The sequence below is a fragment of the Notothenia coriiceps genome, unplaced genomic scaffold (genome assembly GCF_000735185.1).
Source record: "Notothenia coriiceps isolate Sejong01 unplaced genomic scaffold, NC01 NC01_scaffold00037244, whole genome shotgun sequence".
In the NCBI taxonomy this organism is placed as follows: Eukaryota; Metazoa; Chordata; class Actinopteri; order Perciformes; family Nototheniidae; genus Notothenia; species Notothenia coriiceps.
This window is the reverse complement of record NW_011369945.1, coordinates 421,449-444,492: the sequence shown is the minus strand read 5'-3', so window position 1 is coordinate 444,492 and position 23,044 is coordinate 421,449. Positions and strand designations below refer to the sequence as shown.

Here is a 23,044-nt window from a genome sequence, read left to right as displayed (position 1 = left end):
TTCTCAGGAACTCATCCTGTCAGTAAAAAGGGATTCTATTCTGTTCTGGGAACAGTACAGACTGCATTAAACTATGTCTCATGTACTTAAAGGTAATATATCACTTTGGCACTTGCAGTCACAATCTTCCTTTCTTTGCTCTCTTTGCCCTTTAGATGTCCTGTGGGTTCAAACATTCGGCAGTGGTGACAGCTGATGGAAAGCTTTTCACATTTGGTAATGGGGATTACGGCAGACTGGGTTTGGGGAACACCTCCAACAAGAAGCTCCCAGAGAAGGTCACCGCTCTGGAGGGCTACCATGTTGGACAGGTGGGAAAGAACATTGAGAAATGACCATGGAGAGATGATGAGATGTATTTAATTAAATAGATTTTACTATTTTCTACAAGATGCTGAGTTTTTAATGGTTAACAAATAAAATTGATTACATCTCAGCGTTAAATTGCCTTGTGTTCGCTCCTCAGGTGGCTTGCGGTTTGAACCACACTTTAGTCGTCTCTGCTGATGGAATGATGGTTTGGGCGTTTGGTGACGGAGACTACGGTAAACTGGGACTTGGCAATTCCACAGCCAAGTCCTCTCCTCAGGTAAGAGCTGTGATTCTGTGAGGCCTGCTGTTTCTAGTGAACACTCAACACTTGATGTTTCACCTCTGAGAATATGTTCTTTTTGACTGAATTAATGAATGCTTATTTTGAATTTGTGATTTCTCAGAAAGTGGACGTGTTGTGTGGAATCGGCATCAATAAAGTGGCCTGTGGAACACAGTTCTCAGTTGCTCTAACCAAAGATGGCAACGTTTACACGTTTGGCCAAGGTACGTTATGGTTTGATGCTTTTTTTCCCAACAAACTCAATTTAAATGATTAGATCTGAAGTGATTACCAAATGTTGAATTGTTTTGGATGTGATTATTTTAAGATTTTTGTCGGCATACAAAAATCTCTAAAATGAAAAAATACTACTACTATTCGAGTAGCTTTGGTTACTTTTTTCCTATTCATATACCCTAATTATAGAACATTTTTGCAGTCAACCGCAAGTGCAATATTTTCACAATTCATGTTAAGACCCTTTTCTTTTATTAACATGTTATTATTATTGTTATTTTGTTTTCCTCCCCTGATTGCAGACCGCCTCATTGGCTTACCAGAAGGCCGGGCCAGGAACCACAACCGGCCCCAGCAGGTGCCGGCCCTGGCAGGGATCCACATCCAGGATGTGGCCGTCGGTGCCGAACACACTCTGGTGCTCTCCTCAACCGGAGATGTTTACACCTGGGGCAGCAACTCGGAGGGACAGGTAAACTGCTGAAACACACACTGAAAATAGAAAATTGTCATGATGCAATTATTAACTTCACAGCCAGCGTCCCCTCTGGATTAAGGAGTTATTGGCATTCAGTTAGAAATTGAGCACCATATATATATATATATATATATATATATATATATATCACCACTTTTTTGTGCTTTTAAAGATATGTTTTAAATAGTTTTCTATAGTTCATAGTTGATACTAGATAATGATATCAAAACGTCTTCAGTCAATCAGTATTTTATTCTTTTTGAGAGACCTTTTAATCACATTTCACAGTTCTCATTCCCAGATGGAGTTGATTCACTTGAGTTTTCACACAATTTCTTTTGACAGTTGATATTTTGCTTCCAATTGTTAATTTAAGTAATTGTTTACATTTGTGTAGCTGGGCCTGGGCCACACCAACCACGTCAGAGAACCCACAATGGCCACAGCGGTGCAGGGCAAGAACGTCCACCAGATCTCTGCCGGACGCTGCCACAGCGCTGCCTGGACGGCTCCCTCTGTGCCTCCACGAGCACCAGGTTAGACACACACACACACACACACACACACACACACACACACACACACACACACACACACACACACACACACACACACACACACACACACACACACCCACCCACCCTAACATGCAACATACTGTCCCTGTAATGGCATCTATCTGGCAGACACTTTATCCTGGAGGTCAGTTTCCCTGCAATGCTGCTGGCACGTGAAGTAAATACCAAAGTGGGGCACAGCACAGTGTTGTCAGATGAGGCACCAACATAGTTTGATGGATGAGGAATTGAATGTATTGTAGTTAGAAAGTGTTGAGTCCTCATGTGCACACACCTAAATAGAACACCTAAAATTATATATATAATTCAACCACAACTAAAGGACTTACTATATTTAGAATAATGTGTCCAATGTGACTTGTGGTAGACCCTCATCAATATTTATTTCAATCTTTTTCCCCTTGACTTATTACCTTCCTGGTCTGGTCCTTCTCCTCCTCCCTCTTCCTCGTCCCTCGTCCCTCTTCCTCGTCCTTCCTCCTCCTCCTCCTCCTCCTCCGCCTCCTCCTCAGGCTCGTCGGTCCCTCTCCAGCTGGGTCTTCCCGTGGCGGTGCCTCCTCAGTACAGCGTGCTAAAAGAGATCAGCATTGAGGCGGTGAGGGCTCGCCTGAGGCTCCTCTACCACTTCTCCGACCTCATGTACTCCTCGTGGAGGCTGCTCAACCTCAGCCCCAACAACCAGGTGGGCAAACAACACAGAAAAGGAAAATGTCAATAATGATGAAGAGTCACCTGATGCAAAGATCTTGCTGTGCATATTAAAGGAATGATCTATCTTTGCAACTGAAAAGCCCTGACATTTAAGAAGATGTCTTTTCTTTTTGTTGAATGAATTTAGCATAATATTCTGAAAGATTTACTTTTCAATTACTCCCAAGATCACAGCCATCAGTGTGTGAGTGTGAGTGAGTGAATAAGCAGTTTGGCACCTTGTATGGAACCATGGTAATGTGTTTGTGAATGGGTTAATCTCTTGTAGTGTGGAAGGGCTTTAACCCTTTAACTGTCAGCGCCACCATTTGGTAGAGCACATTTTGTGTCTTGATATCTTGTTGAAAAAAAGAAAGAAAAAGTTTTACTCCAGCCAGCTCTACCCTTTGGTTGACATGTTATGCACAAAACAACCTCTAGATATCACTGTGGTTCGAACGGAAAGCCCTTCAGCTAGCTCCCATTGAGGAAGTTGGCAATGCTAAAAATCACTGCTGACGAAATCACTTTTTGGTAAATTTTTGTAAGATAGGTAACCATATCATTTTTGACATATTTTTGTGTCAGGGCACTGACTTAACATAATTAAATAACTTGATGCACAAAAAAAGTTTTAACAAGGGTGTAATTATTTTTTAGAAAATATGCTCAACCAATCGGTCAAATTGGCTTTTTATGGTAAACTAGCAATATGACTTTTTCAGAGTTTCAGAGATGTTTTCCAATAAAATATGGTAAATAAATGGCTAGATTCATGGTAATATTACTAAATCTAGTACTGCCTTATGAGTCTCAGAGTGAAAGAGTGATAATAATTTATATAGCACCTTTCATGCATGGCATTCAGCCCAAAGTTGCACACAGATGAGCAAGTTAGGCCAACACAGGATATAGACATTTGCTGTTTGGCCAGTGGTTTCCTGTTGGGCCAATTTAGCATCTACAGTAAGATGAGCAAGTCTTTTTTTTATTATGAAAAACACTTTACATTACTTTTTTCCATTTCTTTTTTTTTACAATTATAATTTATCTTTTATGAATATATCTGATTGTATATATTGCTCATTTTACATAAAAGAAACAAATGTATTTGAGTTTGTGTTTTATTTGAGTTTGATGCATACAAATACTGTACTGTATATGATGATTGTTGAAAATGCACTTTTACCATAAAAGGCCAGCTTGACCAGTTGGTAGAGGCTCATAAAAACAAAACTGTGTGGTCAGTCAAAAAAAAAAAAAATGGTTTGGTTATTTGTGGCCCATTTGATAAAAAAATAATTTTTCCATAGCTTTTTTCTTGGTCTGGCAGTTAAAGGGTTAAGTGGTTGGAGCACTAGAAGGGCGCTACCTGAGTCCATTACCAATCCATTTACTGTGTATCACAGTATGTAATGATGGTCAATGTAATTATTTCTCTGCAGAGCTGTACGTCCCACTACAACGCTGGTACCTGGGGGATCGTTCAGGGCCAGCTGAGGCCCCTGTTGGCCCCCAGAGTGTACACCCTGCCTATGGTGCGCTCCATTGGCAAGACCATGGTGCAGGGCAAGAACTACGGCCCCCAGATCACCGTTAAACGCATCTCCACGCGGTCAGTAATATGCTTAGTCTTCACTTATGGACTCAGAAGTACAGAGGTTCGCTCATTTGAAGGGGCAATTTATATCATGAAATATGCAACAAAAAAAAGTGTTGGTGGGTTTGCATTTTTGTGTAAACCTTGAGCTTATTTGTGAAAAGTGTTATCAAGTACTTTTGGGCTTTTATAGAAAAACATGTTTATACATGTAAATACAGTCAGGTGAGGCAAATACATTATTATATAAAGCAAATACTGCATAGAATTAGATAATAACAACAGATAAAAACACATTATAGAATATCTCCTTCGCATAATATTCCTGTTAACCTAAAAGCAGATGTAAAAAGATAAATGGAATATGAAATACCAATAAAAAAAGAACTGAAATATAGTAATACTCATTAAAAAAATCTTATGATATGTTACACAATGTGTTGAAATCTGACTTTTTTTCCCTTTTGTACTCCGACGCTCTGCAGAGGACGGAAGTGTAAACCTATCTTCGTGCAGATCGCCCGTCAGGTTGTGAAGCTGAACGCCTCGGACCTCCGCCTGCCCTCAAGGGCCTGGAAGGTCAAATTGGTGGGGGAGGGGGCCGACGACGCAGGAGGGGTCTTTGACGACACCATCACAGAGATGTGTCAGGTATTGTTTGTTAAATGTACTCTTGATCAGCCAGTGCCCTGTACTACGAAGCCAGTTCAACAGACCCTGGATATGTTTGAGTTATCTTAACTAACCCTAACAAATTAGATCTCGCTAAGCGGTCCTACGACGCTAGTTATCAACTCTGTAAATCAACCCAGGGTTTCTCTGTCCAGCTGAGAGCGCGTTCACATGAAAGGGGTGGGGTTAGCAACATTTGACCAATCACAAACAGGGAGAGGCGTACTGACAGCGTAGGGTCACACTTCATGAATGAAAAGTAAACTAACTATCACGTTAGACAAATATGAAGAAGTTAAACTTTAAACATCCATGACTTAAACCAGGATAAAAGCCACATAGTTTTACATGCAAGTTGAATACAGAACAGCTGGTAAAAAAAACTAAAAACTACAGAGTGTTTGAATGCGTACATTAACAGTTTATGATATCACTGCCCCGTCTAATACATGAGTGGATCTGACTTTAATTGCATTTGAGTGTTTCTTAAACTTAACGTGTTGCTTAAAATAATACTTCTGCATACAGCATGTGACAATGTAAGTGTTGCACGGCCAGATACGGCTTGAGAAGCTGACTCAGATAAGGAAATATGATATATTATACAGTATGATCGATGATGTGATATGAATGATAAGTGCGACACGTCGGCGTCTTCCCTGCATGCGGCAGCTTAAACTGTATTTCCTTTATCCTGTAATATGACTTGATAGCTTTAAACTCCGCACACTGAGCTCCGGAGCAGGTTAGATGTTCAGCATCAGTTACCATGGAGATCTACCCCGGTAAGAAGTGAACCTTCGTCGTAGGACCGGAAACTCCGAGTTAACCCTGAAGTTACCTCGCTAACTAATCCTGCTTCGTAGTACAGGCCACTGGTGTTGCTGGATGTGTTATGATACAGTGATGTTTATCTCCTTTTGTTCTGTTAATGTCTTTGTAGGAGTTGGAGTCGGGCGTGGTGGACCTGCTCATCCCCTCCCCCAACGCCACGGCAGAGGTTGGCTATAACAGAGACAGGTGAGGAGGGAGCATGTAGGCCTGGGTTCTAACACTTCTGAAGGGTATGGGTTGAATAATATGCCAACAAAGAGATAAGCAAGCAGAGGCATTGGTATATTACCAATCATTTCCCTGCAATACATTATTCTGTCTTTAAATTAAGTTAATTCATATAGTCTCACTGAAAATGTCACAATCCGTCAACTATTATATATAAAATCTATATATAAAAATGATATTGGATTAATAGGATGTTTCTTTTATTTTTTGAAGATATTGATCAGTATCAGGCATTCAGGCATCAGGCATTCTTTGCACTCTTTCTTTGTTACATTAGCAAGGTCAGTTTTGCTCTCTCATCACCTCCTTTTGCAAATATATGACGGAACTCTCTGAAACACAAGCGTAAAATAAAGTAGCTCCAAATGTAGCTCCATCCGCGTTTTAAGATAGATACTACTTCAATTAAGGTTTTCAAAGCAAACTTTAGAGAGCAAGAGAAAAATGTCTTTTGAGTTGAACATACTTGAATCGTCGTTGAAACCCCACATTGTCAAATATTTTCCTAAATGACTCTCTGTTCTTGGCCTGCAATGCTGTATGGTATTTGTATGCTCATGCTAAACAAACTTTAACACAGCTAAACAATTGTTATATTTATTTATTTCCCTAGGTTCCTCTTCAACCCTTCGTCCTGCATGGACGAGCACATGCTGCAGTTTAGGTTCCTGGGCATCCTGATGGGCGTGGCCATCCGCACCAAGAAGCCTCTGGACCTGCACCTGGCCACGCTGGTGTGGAAGCAGCTGTGCTGCATCCCCCTGCAGCTGGAGGACCTGGAGGAAGTGGACCTCCTCTATGTGCAGACGCTCAAAAGCATTCTTCACATTGAAGACAGCGGCATCACAGAGGAGAACTTCCATGAGGTGGGGGAGACATTGTATAAGTCATCATTTAATGCAGCCATAGAAAACACAGCTTCTTAACCGAGAAAGAAGATAATTAAATGCAATATCTGTAATATCCTTACAAATCTAATTTTGTATATAACAACTTAAGTGCCATGTGTTAGAAATGTGGTTAAAAGAAGATTTCCTGCTAAGGCAAATATCTCATCAGGACTGGATTCATGAGGGGTAATGAGATATATAAAATGTTATTGAATATAATAGTAATTCCAGTTACACACGACCACATCACACTGTGTTTACAGCTCATCTCCGCCTCCAACTGCACAATAAAACAAATGTAATGTCAGCATTTACACGCTGGTGACTGATGGCTCACAGGGGGACGGATGTTTTGACAGAGCAGGCATACCATGCATGTATAAAGAGAACTGGATGTAGCGTTGGAGGAGCCGCCCCGTTTATTCCTATTAAAGTTGCTCAGTGGTGCACGAAGCCCAAAACAGGTCGGCTCTGATTGTGATTGGTCAACCGATTAGAGATTTAGCTATGCCGATGATGTACAATGTGTTGAAGCGCTAACCAATAGAAACACAAGTGTTACATAATGATGTCATTATGTCGTTCACATGCACCTAAATAACACGCTACAGGAAAGGGAACACTCCCAAAAAGCAAAGCAAAATGACCTGATGAATTAGAACGGCAGTGTAGTACCACCGTTTGGCCAAACATTTGCTACAACCTTCCTGCGAGCTCGGAACATACCTCCTCTGCCACGTGAACCTTTGATTCATCCGAATATCACACGTGCTGCTAAAAAGAAGACTGTTTTTTATATCAATAGCCAGTTTCCACTATCCCACAATAAGCTTCAGAGGATGACACAAACCGCAGCCCTACCACACCCAGTGAGCTAACGGGAGCCAGCAGGGAACATGATGTGATTGTAGAGGAGGGTTAATCCTGTTTTCAGCTGCCAGAGTTTATCATTAAGTTAGCAAACATTGCCCCCAATCTGTGTTTACATTCAGACTGGCTGAGAAAGCAGTGACAGTAATGTGTGTCTGTAGCCACTTTGAAGCGCAGTGAGAGCTTGATGTTAGCCCTGCTGGGGGGTGCTGTGGTTAAGCTTTTTAAACTCTCCCAGCGCTGATAAAACCTCAGCGTGACTGTGGCCCTGACACACAGACCACACACCCCGCCCCTAAAGGCTCTCTGGAGCAGCAGAAAGCCCCTTTCCTGTCCAAATAACCTCACACAACCCCTGCACTGAAAAGCCCCCGGCCTGCAGGAATGCCAGGACCGCTGTTGATGCTGCACATCCTGCCTGCCGGGGACCTGGCCCCGCTCCCAGACTCCTGGAGGAGGAGGAGGTCTGGAACCATAACACTGGCTCCATCAGCCAGGAGGAGGGAGGGAGGGGATAGGGAGGCTGCATCTGCTGCTCTGGCATGAAAAGACAAGAGAGTGAGGGGATCAGTGTTGGCTCCTCTGGTTCCACGAGCTGCCAAATGTCTCAACGTGATTTCACATTCGCTCGTTGCTTTCCAGGATATTAAATAAACGCTCTGATTTCAGCTTTTGTAATAAATCGTCTGCAATGTTTTCCAGACAGAGGAAAGTTGACGTTTATTGCAAAACACTGTAAGGCTGCTGACTGAACAGTGCTGAGGGAAATGCCCTGGATGACTGTTCATTCAAGAACCCCATGTAGCTGTTATTGTTCACAGACTGGTTTTGTCTGACAGTGAAGACATCATCCTGACCAGGGGGCAACACATCTGCCAGTCCGATACATCTGAGTCAGTGTAAGGTCTGCCGGTAAACCACAGGAAATGGCATTACTCGAATACCTAACTAGATTTAAGGTAATTTAGTCGGACCGTAAAACTTCTTTGTGATTATATATCAATTATTATATATTAACTTTTTCAGATTCAGCCTCATTTTATCTATTTCTTTCCTTCAGCTTTGTCAACATATTATACGTAGAAAGAAAAAATGAAAGAAAGACAAAAGAACAACATAAATAATTGTTAAATAATGATAATATTAATGCAATTACAAAAAATATAATATTGATGAAAATAATATGAATAATAAACACAATAATGTAAATAATAATGATTTTTATAATAAAATATATCTTTTTATTTTAACATGTCTTGGTTACAATTCTGATAAAATGTATCAATATAGTTTATCTATGTAAAATGTATTTACTGTTGATTTATATTTTACCAAAATATTGGAATCGCTAATCGTCCACTATCATTCGGGTCATGTGAAACTGAACATTTTATATGGACTACTTCAAATCAACGTCAAATAAAACGTTGTTTTTTTGTCATTACTGCATGTTGTAATCTCCTGCTGTCAGCCACTGATTAACAGATGGATGGATTAACAGATCCTTTTTAAGCGTCACCGCCAACAACTATCGATCAGCTGAAGACTGTGAAACAGATATCGCATCGCCCTTGTGTTTCCCTGTGTGTGTATGGCACAAACAAAACAATAACAACATGTTTCTACAGTGCCACTATAGTACTAAAAAGGGTATCCTTGACTGTTATTGAGAGACGCATTTATTTTCCATTTGAGTCTTTACAATTCAAAGTAATACGTGTAAAGTCGACTAACAATCGTTAAATGTACACTGTTTGTCTCCCAGATGATTCCTCTGGATTCCTTCGTCGGGCAGAGTGCAGACGGGAAGATGGTGCCCATCATCCCGGGGGGAAACAGCATCCCGCTCTCCTTCTCCAACAGGAAGGAATACGTGGAGAGAGCCATCGAGTACCGGCTGCATGAGATTGACCGACAGGTGTGGGCTGCTTGGGAGTACCACATGTTACCCTTCTGTGTTAAACATCCTTTAGAAACATTTAACCATCTCTTATTACAAGGTGACAAAGTCAATCTCCTCCTGGAGCTCTAGCTAACTTTCCTAAAGGTTTTTAATACAATGGAGGAAAATAGAATCTTGTAATTGATGAAGAAATAATTTATAATGAAATTAGAGAATCCACAATAGCTGTTAATTAAATCTTGGGATGACATACTTTTGTTTTCAAAGTCAAGCATGAACGTTTAACCTCCAAGCTTTTGGTCACACAGACGTTTATCAGAGCAGCGGCTGCACTATAGAAAAAAGGAAAGAGCGTCTTTTTCCACACAACAACAATGTCTATTTCTTTAGGAATTGTTTCTGTAGGTTCATGTAGTCTAATACAAACTGCTCACTGTGAAAGCCAGAGCTGAAACAATTAGTTGAAAGAAAAAAAAGAACCCCAGAAGTTATTTCTTAGTTTCAGCTTGTTTAAGTGAAAAAGTAAATAAAATAAAATAGTTGTGAAATAAAGAAGAAAGTGAGGTAAACTTCTCAGAATTACGAAGTCAGAATTGAAAATGTGTAAAAATGAGTTTTAGGAGGGAAAGAATCCTAGTTTTCTAACGTTTTATAGACCATCGATTAATGTTTAACTGTAGTGAAGAAGGTGAATAATAAAAAGAGATATCTGTGTGTACGGATGATGAACACATCGTAACTCCCCCCCCTTCCCCTCCCTCAGGTGGCGGCGGTGCGTGAGGGCATGTCTTGGATCGTGCCGGTGCCGCTGCTGTCCCTGCTGACGGCCAAGCAGCTGGAGCAGATGGTGTGCGGCATGCCGGAGATCTGCTGCGACGTGCTGAAGAAGGTGGTGCGCTACAGGGAGGTGGACGAGCAGCACGCCCTGGTGCAGTGGTTCTGGCAGACGCTGGAGGAGTTCTCCAACGAGGAGCGCGTCCTCTTCATGCGCTTCGTCTCCGGGCGCTCGAGGCTGCCCGCCAACACGGCCGACATCTCCCAGAGGTTTCAGATCATGAAGGTGGACCGGGTGGGTGACGCAGACTCCACTGTGTGCTACATGTTGTCCGAATACGTCCATTTACTAAGGATTTAAGGTCTTTTACAGGCATGTTAGACGGTCAAATTGCTGTGAGGTTGTTAATAGCATTCATTTCAATGTTTCCCTATGGGACACGCCTCCATTTGTTTTCCTCTAAAGCGTTTTTGGAGGTAAAACGTTTTATTCTATCAAATAAACGTATAATAGGTGTTTTTTTTCAACTTTGGACGAGTACAGGGTCGGACTGGCCATCTGTTTGTTGTGGAGAAAAACAACCACAGTAGTCCAGAGCTTTAATTTCCTCCAATGAAGTTGCACAATGACAGGTTACAGAAGGTGACAGCGCTCATAAATCATGTAGTTACTCGCCAAGTAAAGATATTTAGAATAATATTTTGAGTCCAGATCAAGGCATTGTGACACTGCTGGTGCGGGCTTTTGCATTTCCATGGCATCAATTATTGTGGGCAGGGCTGGCTCAGAGTCTGCGGCTATGTACTAACAGACATGAGAGGAAGTGTTATGTCTCCTCTGTTGCTGAACTCTGTTAAATATGGCGAAGTCAGCAGAAAACAGTGCCATGGCCAACAATTATGGCTTTCTTTACGTTTTCTGCACCAAAAGGGAGTATACCAGTACAGTTTAGACATGCTCTATAGTAAAAGTGCCTTGAGAAAAATTGTAATATGATGTGGCGCTATATCAATGACTTCAATTGAATAGATAAACCTTTATTGATCCTCAGAGGGGATCTTTGGTTGTTTTAGCCGAACCAAGACTGAAATAAATGCAGAGAAAACTAAATAATAGGAACTATTTCAAACTGAAATAGTGGATAGAATAAGCAAAGAGCATTATGGAGACAAGAATTGTACGATTTTTAACAGCTTCTTCATTTCCCCCCCTCAGCCGTACGACAGCCTGCCCACCTCTCAGACCTGCTTCTTCCAGCTCCGCCTGCCTCCCTACTCCAGCCAGGCCGTCATGGCGGAGCGGCTGCGCTACGCCATCAACAACTGCCGCTCCATCGACATGGACAACTACATGCTCTCCAGAAACGTGGACAACGCAGAGGGCTCCGACACGGACTACTGACGCAGGCAGCCCCACACGTGAACACATGAATGATCACCTGCACACGGACTGTCTTATCGAACACGCACACACAGAGCGAGATGCTTCATCATCGCTGCACCAGTTGTAGGGAACTCCTGAGCAGACACTTTTTAAATCCATTTTATGTACTTTCAAACAGCACAGGTTTTCCTTTCTCCTTGCGGTTTATTAGCAGTTTTTAAATGACACAAGAATCCACACGAGAAGTGTATTTAGTGTTTGTTTTTTGCGCATTACTCCACATCCCATTTTCAGGGTTTCTGCATGGAGGTTGTTTATTTGTTTGGATGTGTATAGAATATTCAAAAAAAAAGCACGAGGAGGAAAGGAAGAATATTGTACATTGTGTAAAATGCTTCATTATGGAAATGTTTTGCATAATATCCATATTTATTGTTTTCATTGCCTATGCCGAGTTTCCCAAAGCATACAAAAAAACAACAATAAATGCTGCATAACTGAATTGTAGTTGGGTTTAATTTTAAATGTTTGTAGAAAAAAGACAAACATTTCCAGAAGACATCACATTTATTTCAGAAGTAAACATGACAAAGGCCATCTTTAATGGGAAGTAACTATAATATGAAAAAGAAAAAAAAACAGATGTACATTAAAGGAAAAATTACACGACTATTCAGTGTGTTCAAAATAAGTGTCCATGTTGGCAAGGGGAGACGTTTGGATATGAATTTTCTCTCAATCTCATGTACTTTGACAGTGTTTTGGTTTCTGTCATAAAAAATATAATTCGCAGTGAAAGCAGCTTCTGACAGGAGGCGTTCAGGGACTACTGAGTGTGGGTCACCTGCATTTTGGAAGCCCTCGGTCACAAGATCACTGTTAATATGTAAAAAGTAGGAAAATGGAGGGAACTTTGGGAAGGGAAACCCCCCAAAAATCACGTTATGGCCTGAGGGATCCACTAATCAATTTCCCACGCGTAATCATCCATGAAGCCATCTCTTAGTTACTCTGCCGAGACCTCATTATGCTCCAGCTTCATGAGTCTGAGTTCAACCAAAGTGGGAATCTTCCACCTTGGCTGTTTAGTTTTAGTACAATATTCAGTTTCCTATACCTTTCACAGCTTGTATGGAGTGCAGATAAAGATTACAGCAACTGATAAACCTCTCAAAGTACATGTGAGGATTGTATTGGGACTAACTGGAACAAATCTTTGAAATGGTGGCAGGAGATGTTTCTACATTTCCTCTGGGTTCCCCGTGATCGTTCTGTTTCCCAACAGTGTTGAAATGTTTCAACTCACATGTGAGGCGTGAAAGACAAGAACTGACCAACAAATCCAGGTTTGGGGTATACAAAACCTTTTTAAATCCCTCTGGAAAAACTGTAGACCTCAAGCTAATTATAGTGAAAGACTCGCTTTGGATATATTTCACTGTGTAATGGTAAACCTCAGTATAGGAAAGAACTACACCCTAAGATTTCTTGAATGTACGCTGCTTTACTCTGCAGCTTGTGTAAAACTTCAAAGGTTTCAGATCACTGACAGTTCTGTTGTGCTGACACGGTCAAACTGTGTGCTGTCTCAGCATGAGGTAGAGGAACCATTGGAAACCCAAAAGAAGTGTGTGTTTCAATCAGAAGTCTCCAGGTGTAATGAGCTTCCGCCCATATTTCCAACCCCAGAGTTACCATTCCTCTTTGTTCACTCCTCTTGTGTTGAGGTGATTCATCTCAGTAACATTGTTTTAACATTTGAACTCATTAGAAGATGAAATCCATCCAACTCAAATATCAGTGAAACTCAAAATGAAGGTCCAATGTTCTCACACGGACTTTTGAAAAAGTCCTTCAAGTCAAGCGAGGCCCGTTTTCTCTTCATCACATTCTGACTCTGAAGAACTTGAAGTCCGAGGCAACTGCATTTCCACTGTTTAAAAAATATATAGAAGACTTTGAAACATGCTTTTTTTAAGGCCTTGTAGTGTCTCATGTGGGAGCCCAGATCTGACCCCGGATCAGCCTCTGGTTCTCGGCGTCACCTCTCAGGACCCCGAGCCCCCGTCCTCCGCCCTCCGGGGTGTGATGATGCTGTCCTTGGCCTGCAAGAGTCTCACCAGACAGGGCGTGGTGAACTTGGCGGGCAGCGCCCCCCCCCGGCTGAGGTGACTGGGGGGGGCCGAGAGCGAGTCGGTGGAGGAGGAGACGGCGCTGTCCTGGGTCGCCCCCTGGCTGCAGCACGCAGGTGGAGGGGGGGCGGAGGCCGGGGGGGGCTGGCTGAGGGTGGATTCAAGAGTCTTCAGGGAGCAGATGGGTGACATGTGGAGCCGTTTGAGGCGGGTGGAGGAGTCTGAGGAGCAGAACGACACCGGCGAGGGTGGAGGGGGCGGGGCGCTGCTCTGATGCTGCTGGAGAGGAAACATCAGTGTCACAATAATGTCTACCATCAACACATCTCCATAATTATTAAAAGTCCGTTAAGCTCAATTTAATTACTTTTAATAAATAAATTAAGAACTGTTCCTTCAGCTCAATTAAATAAATATCATACAATTAATAAAAAATAGTTCCTTCAACACAATTCATATATTTTTTTAACTCATTTAAAAAGTCAGTTTAACTCAGTTAAATAACTTATTAAATTAATTTAAAAGAAATGAATAGATATTATAAAATGTATTAAAAATTGTTGGTTTAACTCAATTCAATAAATATTAACTATTGATAAACTATACACTCAAATATGTTCCACCAAACTTTCAGTCTGGTTTGTATTCTGTGAACCCTTCTGCAGTTCAGATGGTTTTGCTGGTTTTTAAATGTAGAGGATCACATTCTTGAGTGAGGGGCCGCTCTGGTTTTCCCCTCATTATCTGACCCCTAGCCTTCTTAAGAAACGATTAAATCATCGCCAGTAAAAATAAATGTAGACCCCGGCTTCCAGGATTCTGTTACATAATCAGACTCTTCTCACCACCAGAGCCGCGAAACAGACCGACCGGGAGATGAACTTCACCGTTAACGATGATTATTTATTATAATGACTTCAGATTGAGATACTTGTTAGTGTTATATCCTCAATTCATCTAATTTAACATGAGCAACATTTTCAATGCTCAGATATTTCTTTTACTGTCATAGACAATCTTAACATTTGAAAAGCTGGGATTTTTTGCTTAACTCCCTCAAAAGGAAATCGATAATCAGAATAAACTTGGTAACCATGGTTGAATAATAATTACTTGTTTACCTTTCGCTTCTTAGCCGGAGTGCAGGGCTCTGTGTGCGTCAGGTCTGGTCTGATGTGAGGAAACCAACTGTGCAGCATCTCTGCTATCTTCAGTACAATGCTGAGGAAGCGTCCTCTGGAGGGGAGACAGAAAACACAGGTTGGTTTCCACCATTTTCACATCTTCACAGGTTTAACATTGATGTACAGGTGGAGGTTACACGCCAAGAGATGCTGCAATGTGCCACAAAGACAGAAGACTCACTGCAAACTAGTAAACACAGATCTAAAACACTTAAAGTGGTGTTGCATCTTAAATCATTCAACATATTATTGGAGTTAAACAAATGCAGGAGATTACTTTTGTTTGTTTAAGAGGACATACCACAATGTAAAAAATACTTTGTTACGTAACGGCTTTTAAAAAATATGTTGGACACAAATAGTCTGCTTCAATCCGTTGTTGTCATTTAGCCCTTCAAAAACGACATTTAATATCTATGTTACAAGCTGATGAGTTATATGCTGATTTCATAAAATGTTTTGATTGGATACAATTTTGTAATCTTGTTTATGGTGATGACATCATAACATAATACGACAGACATTCAAAGCTTCACTCAAAAACCTAGCTACAATTGACCTTTCACAAAGCCACGCCCCTAAATGCCCGTTGTCCAATCATATTCGATCACGTGCGCGGCTCCCTGTGGAAGTCCGACAAGCTTAGCGTTCAAATTCATTGCGAAAATGGTGAAGCGTTGTGCTTATGGTCTTTGGAAATCGGATAGCAGATATCCCATAAGCTTAGAGGGGAGGGAAGGATGATATTTTACCCGTTTCCTAAACCCAAAACCCAAAACCCGAGAGGAGAGATGCCGCCAGTGGATAAAGAAATGCGGCAGGCCCCATGCCCAGCTGAATATGGCGAATATCAACAAACACAAATACTTTTGCTCCAAGGTAAATACGTGCTAACGTAGCTAGCTAGCTAGCAAAGATTACATTCACAAATTAACTAACTAATTTAATTAACTAATTTCACTAACTAACGTTAGCTAAAGTCACACGACTACAGCTGTAAACTGTGTGCTTCTAGGTCGTTTTGACCATGTATATCACTTGATGCCAGGGGTGGACTGGCCATCTGGCATACCGGGCATCGTCCCGGTGCGCCGTTGACCCAATGTGGGCCGGTCCGCAATGTTTTTTTTTTCTTTTCGTTTTTTCCCCTCTAAATTCCCTCCAATTGGGCCGGCCAATTGGCTACAGAGGGCTAGCAGTGTGTTGCCAGCATCGACACATATTATTGGTCTATTGTTTGTCATTGTCAATGAATCATGGGCTGATAAGCTCAGAGAGCCCTGACAGTGCTGTCAATCACAACACAAACCAGGGTGGGGCGGGACCTCATGGCATGGGTGGGAGTCGCGGGACGGGCTGCCTGCTGCTGAGCTGAAAATGGATAAGCAGAAGAAACGCCCGGGTGGCGCTGAAAAACTGCGACTTAAAAAGCTGAAGTCTCTGGAGGTGGAGGCTGCTAAATATTCTAAATTGACGGACCTATTTGGTGCCGTGGTCACCGCCTGAAGGATTATTTGAATTATTAAAGTAACGGGTTATGGCAGGAAAGTTAAATCTGGTATATTCATTTTAATGTCACCTTATATATATTCATGTGTGTTAAATTTGAAGGGACAAAGTATATTTTCCCTCCCCAATATATTGAGGTGAAGTCTTTGTGTTTAGAGAAGGATGGGAGCAGGGGACATCCTAANTGATGTCGGGCTGTTACCTCTTAATTAAGATGAATCATTAAATGTTGTGAGGAAATCTTTTTCCACCAATAATTCCAATAAGTAATCCAAAAGTGTATTCACTTCAGGTTTACGAAGTAACGTATCAGATTACTCGTTTTTCAAATGTAACGCGAGCTGAAATACAGTTTACTTGATTTTTGTGAATTCTGGATTACGTAACGCCGTTTACATGTATTCGCGTTACAACCCAACCCTGATACTAACATATCAAGGTATACTTAGTGTGGGTTGCTCCATGGTTTACTAGCATATAACATTAACGTTACATCACTCTTTTTCACTTCTTACTCAGTCAGCAGAGTGCAGAATATCACCATTAGATTCACAAACCTGAAACATCATCCATTTCTTCACTGCGGTGATGACATTCTTGTCAGCTGCTTGATACTGCTGCTGCTGCTGCTGCAGCTTGTGGCGCCTGCTTTTGATGAAAATAACTTTCTAATATCCATAACTTTATAGGCTATTACTAAAACTCGTTCAGGGCACTAGGAGGATCATTTCTTCTTCAGGCAGGGAAGGCTACGCGGTACGGCAGGCTACTGTCCCGCAGCGGCTGCCTCTCTGGTGGACTCCGGTACTGCACGTTACTCCCGAGACGTTTTCAAAAAAATTAAAATAATAATATTTAATTCTTTTTTTTTTAAAGTGAAACATCCGGGGCTTTTCAGAAAACATCCGGGGCTTGAGCCCAAGTAGCCACCCCCTAGCGTCGCCACTGTTTGTAATACTGATGAATTTGAATAATGTATTCTAATGATACGTTCACACCCGAATACACAGAGACGTGAATTTGAGCCTGTGTCACAACTGACGCGATTGATGCGGCAAGAATGACGCGACTCGTCTCTTCGCGAGAGTTACATTTTTTCAACTCAACATCAAATTTGTTAACACGTTCTGCCATCTTGTTTGCACAGTTGTCAAAGCATTAATTCATAGTTTGTACAAACCGGTAACAGTATGTTGTTATTTTGGCATAATTTGCAAACGTGTATTTGTTGTAGTTGGTATCCACCATAGTATCAACATGGAGATAAGCCCCGCCTCCTTTGCATGACGTGAGTAAACACAACTGACAGCCTTGGTGAAGTCACATGGTTAACGCAATGCGAACGCACCATAAGAGAAAAAGACGTGTTGTATCACTGTGCCTTTAGCGAAGGTGACAAAGTTACAGCGGTTCCCAGTGGCTGTGATAAAAACGAAATATTGTGAAGCTATACCCCTGTCCTATGGCTGCATTAAGTCGACCTGATTATTGGATTCACAGTTTCAGAAGTCAGCTAAATGTTTTTAAAGTAAGTGTGTTTGGTTATGTGTGGCTCCAAAAAAAAATCTTATTAAATATAACCTCCATCCCCCATGGCTATACATATTTATAGTTAGCAATTGGTTCTACTGCCACTAACTGAAGGCGTCTCCAGAGCTGCCAACAGCTCGACTCCTGGTGAAGTAGACCCCCAGCAGTGAGGCAGAGGGATCGTGGAGTCCACAGCTAGCTAACTCTGTGGTTAGAGGAGGTAAAAAAGGGGGTGACCAAATCAAGTACGTTTTGATTTTGTCCCTTTCAACAAACTACAGTTAACAAGAAATACCTACGGATCCGAGGATTCTTCTTGAGAAGGTGCAGCTGCACAGTATAATTGCAGCACTGTGGCATACTCCGGCAGCAGGAAATACCAAGTAGCTGTTTCAGAACCGACAGACCAGTCATGGACAGCTCTTCTGAGTTTTTGCCCTGAAAGTTGCTTCGTAACCTTCACCCAAAGAAAGCAAAAAAAAAAGAAGAAAAAGTAAAGAAAATTAGTAATATACAGGTGAGATTATGATTTATTTTAATGGCCTACACTAACAGGGATGTGATGGATGGACATTTAGTTAAATGTTCTAGCTATGTGCCTACTGTCAACACAAATGAACACAATAAGTAAACCAACACATGCCTGACCTCCCTTCAGATCAATTGGCTACGCCATTCAATATCCTCGACGAGTCGCTCTTGCTAAGTTATTCCCTGTATGTGTCAGACCACGATGCAATGTTCAAGTTCCCATTTGTCTTTGCTAAACTTGATACTACTTTTGTTAGGGTACAACCGTTTACTTTGCATTCTACTTGGGATTTGGTTACAAAATTACTTTAATGACATTTCCTTCCTCAGGTTGACGCTCACGGCAACATCCTCCTGACCAACCTGACTAGTGAGATGAGTGGAGCAGATATGATGGGTGTTCTCAATGACCCTCGGGCTACGATGTTCTCCTACGACAGCGCCAGCATACAGTACCGCAAGCCCATGACCAGCCGAGACCTGTACGGACGACCGGCCCTCGACCGGCCAATGGGCCACAAGAAGGGGCGCTTGCGGAGGAGGGCCTCGCAGCTGAAAGTCAAGATCCCCGACCTGACGGATGTCAACGCCATAGACAAGTGGTCTCGCGTGGTTTTCCCGATTGCGTTCACCTTCTTCAACCTGGTCTACTGGTTTTACTACGTCAATTAGGGTGGCAGTAGAGAAAGTTAACCGGGGCTTGTACAGCGATGAAAACGATGGAGCATTTGTATAAATTGTGTTTTGGAATGAGATGTAGAACTGGATGTCTTTACAATGTAAATACAATTTAATATATAATATATAAATATATATATAACAGAGGTATAATTTATAAAAAATCCTTTCACTTTTCCTGTACTCATCTGTACAAAATAGATGGATGAAAATAATGGAATTTAAGACACAGTAAAGACATAGTATCTCTAAGCAAAAACTTGCCAAAAAGACTTTTGAAATTTCCGGCAATGATCTTTCATTTGTTCTATCTCATTTACTTACCTTCTGTTATCTCACTTTTTGCATGTGAATGAAACACAACCTTTTTGTTTGCTTAAGGTAAAAAAAAAACAAGAGACAAAGAAGCCCAGCGCAAAACAAGCAGGTGACTTGTAACTGAAGCTCACCTAACTTATTAAGAGAAGACATGTTGTTGATTCCCATCGTAATATATAGTCCTTATTTGGTGCTCAGACAGTGCTCCGACTAAGGTTTTTTTGTAGACTTGCGTTGAAATCCTTCTCTGACAGTCATATGCAAGCTATAAAACATGTCAAATTGCTTTTTATGATGCGGGGTTATTTCTGACAAGTTTCTTTTCTTTAAAAAAGGAAGCTTTGCATGGCTCTACTGAGCCAATCTGTATTATAATCATTATACTGTATGCTTGCGAAACAATCATTGCATTTAAGGTAAGTACAGGACAGAGGTTAATTGGAACTCCAGTCATTTCTCAAAAACAAAATGTATCTACGATATTCTCACAGCGTCTGTGAGCATGTACAATGTAATTTTCTTTAAAAGAAATCAGGTAAAGAATGACCAATGATGTCACCATGCTTTCAAAATCACATTAAAAATGTAAAGCCCTGATAAAACTCGCTGCTGGTGTTGCAACATGTGGTCTAACAAACATTTTTAAAGACATTTTTGTGAGATTGTAAAAACTATAACAAAATATTTATGAATTATAATACATAACTTATTGCATTGGGGTTATTCTCCCGATGGGTCAAAATCATTTAAGCCTACCCCTAAGCACAAGGTCAATCTTACTCTTAACTTTCAGTTTTTCAGTGGATTGTCTTTTTTTATCAAGGCTCATGAATATGGCCGAGGTATGAGTTCTAAGACCAAGTTCTAGTTTGCTGTATCTCCAGTCCTCGATCGGGAGCAAAATACACTACACAACTAGTGGTGAGGACAGTAAGATTATGGCCATTAAGATAGAGACAACAACTAGCATCATACCAAGTGAATGCACCTGCCAGCCTGTTCCCAGCCTGTTCCTGTAAATTGCATGCATATCGGACAATTCCTCACCTTGCAAATTATGATTAGTGCCCATGCAGGAAGAAGGGTGTCCTTAAAATATAGTGAAATGGATAGTTAGAATGGAGAGGTCAGGAACTTGAATGGTCGTCTAGCAAGCCCATGCACAAGACTGGAGTTTGTGTTGGTAAATTGTTTAAGCTTCAGCAGCGCACAGGTTTTCTGCATGGGTGCATATACACCCTGTAACCAGAAGATGTTAAACCAAGGACTCTATTATTTGTGTTTGTTCCATAGATGATAGTAGGATTTGTTGTATGACTTGACCTTCCTTCCAATTGGTCCTTGAAGAGTTCCTGGAGATTATTGGATATGAAGGGGTTTTGGGATATGAAAGTATTGTTATGTTGAAAATGTTCATGATGATGAAATGAATTTGCTACCATGTTAAGGTCTTCTACTGCTTTGGGTTCTGGTATAAACATGTTAATCTCTGGGTATGTACAACTGGCAAAACCATTACCAACTCACTCACAGGCATGCACAGCTGTTAAACCACCAAATCATTTGAAACCAGAACGTATCAAACTAGACAGCACTTTTCTAGTCGTATGCAGTGCATAACTCACGTTACAGAGTCAACCCTGTTGCCAGCTGTGAAAGGCAATACAGGACATTTATACTTAGAATACCACAAAAAAAGACAAAAGATTGTGGTTATGGCAGATGAACAACGCTAATGTACAATACAGTTTGGCTCCAAAAACAAAAGCACTTGAATCACCAGGTACACTAGTCAAGTATGGGGACAATTTCCTGGAATACTGATCTGTTCTTATCCAATGAAACACTTTCATCAGATTACCATTGACAGGAAAGGCATCCTGTACCGTTAAATAGTAGCCTCAGACACATCGTGCATTTATGTAATTCTTTAATCCAGTCAGAGTGACGTGATATACCCAATTTCCTACTTATCTTGGTAGACCTAGCTAAGGGAGTCTGCTTTGGCAAATATCCTATGAGGTTTCTTGGTTCTATCATTGTTTCACTTTAAAGAAGCTGTCTTTTCAAAGCCCACAAACTACACAAGCTTATTGATAGACAATTGCATTATAATTATTGCAAAACAAAAAGGGAAATAGAGTCACTGGTTTTGGTAGAGACTAATGCTAATGGTAAAGGCAGTTTCACTTTGTTGTTGCAAGGTTTTCTATTTTACTGGTCACTGAGTGAGTCTATGGGCGGTGAATGATAGTTGACCTCTCCTCAATTACATTTAGGAATTGTCTTTAGAGCTTTGGCCATAACTTAACTATCAGTTAAGCTAACATTGCGCTAATTAACTTAATTGATGAGAACTATGAAGACCGCATAACTCAGACGGGTCAGGAAACCCAAGCAATCAGACGATCAAGTGTAGACAAACCAACTCTTATCCAAATGATCTAAAACACTTAATTGGAGAAAAATATAAATCTGACTTCAACGGAAATATTCTTCAATTTATTATGGAAAAATAAATCAAGCAGGTACTCTTTGGAAACATGTATTTTTAAACCTGTCTTCAGCTATGTTTCTACTTTCCCAGATCACTTTTCGAAATTACAGCATTGACTACTACAAATTAAGAAAGGAAGAAGAAATAATCAGACTTTTAAGGGTTTAAATTAAGGACGATCTGGTGATGTACAGTATATTAACAGCAACATGATGGTTATGAGAAATGTGGACAGCTTGTTTTATCAGGGCTTTAAACAGAGAAAAATACAAAGGCTTCTACAGGACACAATAGTAGCGGTGTGCTCTTTCCTCATGGCTGAATATTGTGCCTTTACCAAGAATCTCAATATTTTCACAGGGTTTAACTTAACTTCTATCTAGTGAGTAGAATTTAAAAACAAATCATCTTGTACTTTTTTTAGATTAAGAAGAACAAGGAGAACCAAAAACAGAAGTGGACTCTTTTCTGACGCTCTAGCGTACGGTACCATTATCTAAGCGTAGATTGTAGTTGTAAGACATTCCAGCATTTCGATGACAATCTTTTGAATTCAATGCTGAAAAGAAAATCTCCTGCGAGGCTGGTCTCCATTATGCCAGTTTTGCTGTTTCTACCCAGAGCAGAGTGGAAGGACAGGAGGTGGAAAAAAAGAAAACCAGCTTTTCTTCTCAACAAAGGATGCAAAGCAGATGGACTCATATTTTTCTGTGAATGGACGAGCTAATGGAAGCCATGAACAACTGTGTTGCCTACAGGCTGTGGGGGGGCTGTACATGTGCTGGACTCTTATTGTGTAAAATTACTGTACAATTTTTCTCTCATGCTCTTTATGTGCTCTCAAGTGGAATGGGGTGTGGGTGAGTTTGCTTGTGTGTCTTTCAGCTTGTTTACAGGCAAACATAAGACTGTGTGTGTGTGTGTGTGGGGGG

At 41.1% G+C, this 23,044-nt stretch overlaps 3 protein-coding genes across 4 annotated transcripts in view; 2 read left to right on the top strand and 1 right to left on the bottom strand.

The window, feature by feature from the left end:
• The window catches only part of herc1 (HECT and RLD domain containing E3 ubiquitin protein ligase family member 1), a 99,737-nt gene extending 87,502 nt beyond the window's left edge, over positions 1-12,235 (top strand). Inside the window, exons 43-55 of the mRNA XM_010794105.1 lie at positions 156-311; positions 467-589; positions 717-819; positions 1,135-1,304; positions 1,708-1,846; positions 2,401-2,570; positions 4,024-4,193; positions 4,664-4,829; positions 5,794-5,870; positions 6,526-6,778; positions 9,438-9,590; positions 10,339-10,644; positions 11,566-12,235. Of these exons, the coding sequence (XP_010792407.1) occupies positions 156-311; positions 467-589; positions 717-819; positions 1,135-1,304; positions 1,708-1,846; positions 2,401-2,570; positions 4,024-4,193; positions 4,664-4,829; positions 5,794-5,870; positions 6,526-6,778; positions 9,438-9,590; positions 10,339-10,644; positions 11,566-11,751 (2,172 nt within the window). The 3' untranslated portion in view covers positions 11,752-12,235. The remainder of the gene's footprint in view (positions 1-155; positions 312-466; positions 590-716; positions 820-1,134; positions 1,305-1,707; positions 1,847-2,400; positions 2,571-4,023; positions 4,194-4,663; positions 4,830-5,793; positions 5,871-6,525; positions 6,779-9,437; positions 9,591-10,338; positions 10,645-11,565) is intronic.
• LOC104965166 (gamma-aminobutyric acid receptor subunit beta-1-like) overlaps positions 1-23,044 on the top strand; it is a 417,189-nt gene that overhangs the window by 393,954 nt on the left and 191 nt on the right. Inside the window, exon 5 of the mRNA XM_010794125.1 lies at positions 18,950-23,044. This exon is cut by the window's right edge and continues 191 nt beyond it. Coding sequence (XP_010792427.1) covers positions 18,950-19,291 — 342 coding nt within the window. The 3' untranslated portion in view covers positions 19,292-23,044. The remainder of the gene's footprint in view (positions 1-18,949) is intronic.
• On the bottom strand, positions 12,051-15,096 carry LOC104964392 (verprolin-like). 2 transcript variants are annotated; one of them, XM_010793158.1, is made up of 2 exons: positions 14,987-15,096; positions 12,051-14,144 (listed from the first exon to the last, which is right to left on the bottom strand). In XM_010793158.1, exons 1-2 carry the CDS (start codon positions 15,062-15,064, stop codon positions 13,782-13,784), a joined length of 441 nt encoding a protein of 146 aa, XP_010791460.1. In that variant the 5' UTR covers positions 15,065-15,096; the 3' UTR covers positions 12,051-13,781. The 2 variants fall into 2 exon arrangements, with proteins under 2 accessions (XP_010791460.1, XP_010791461.1); XM_010793159.1 differs by having other exon boundaries at positions 12,051-14,141.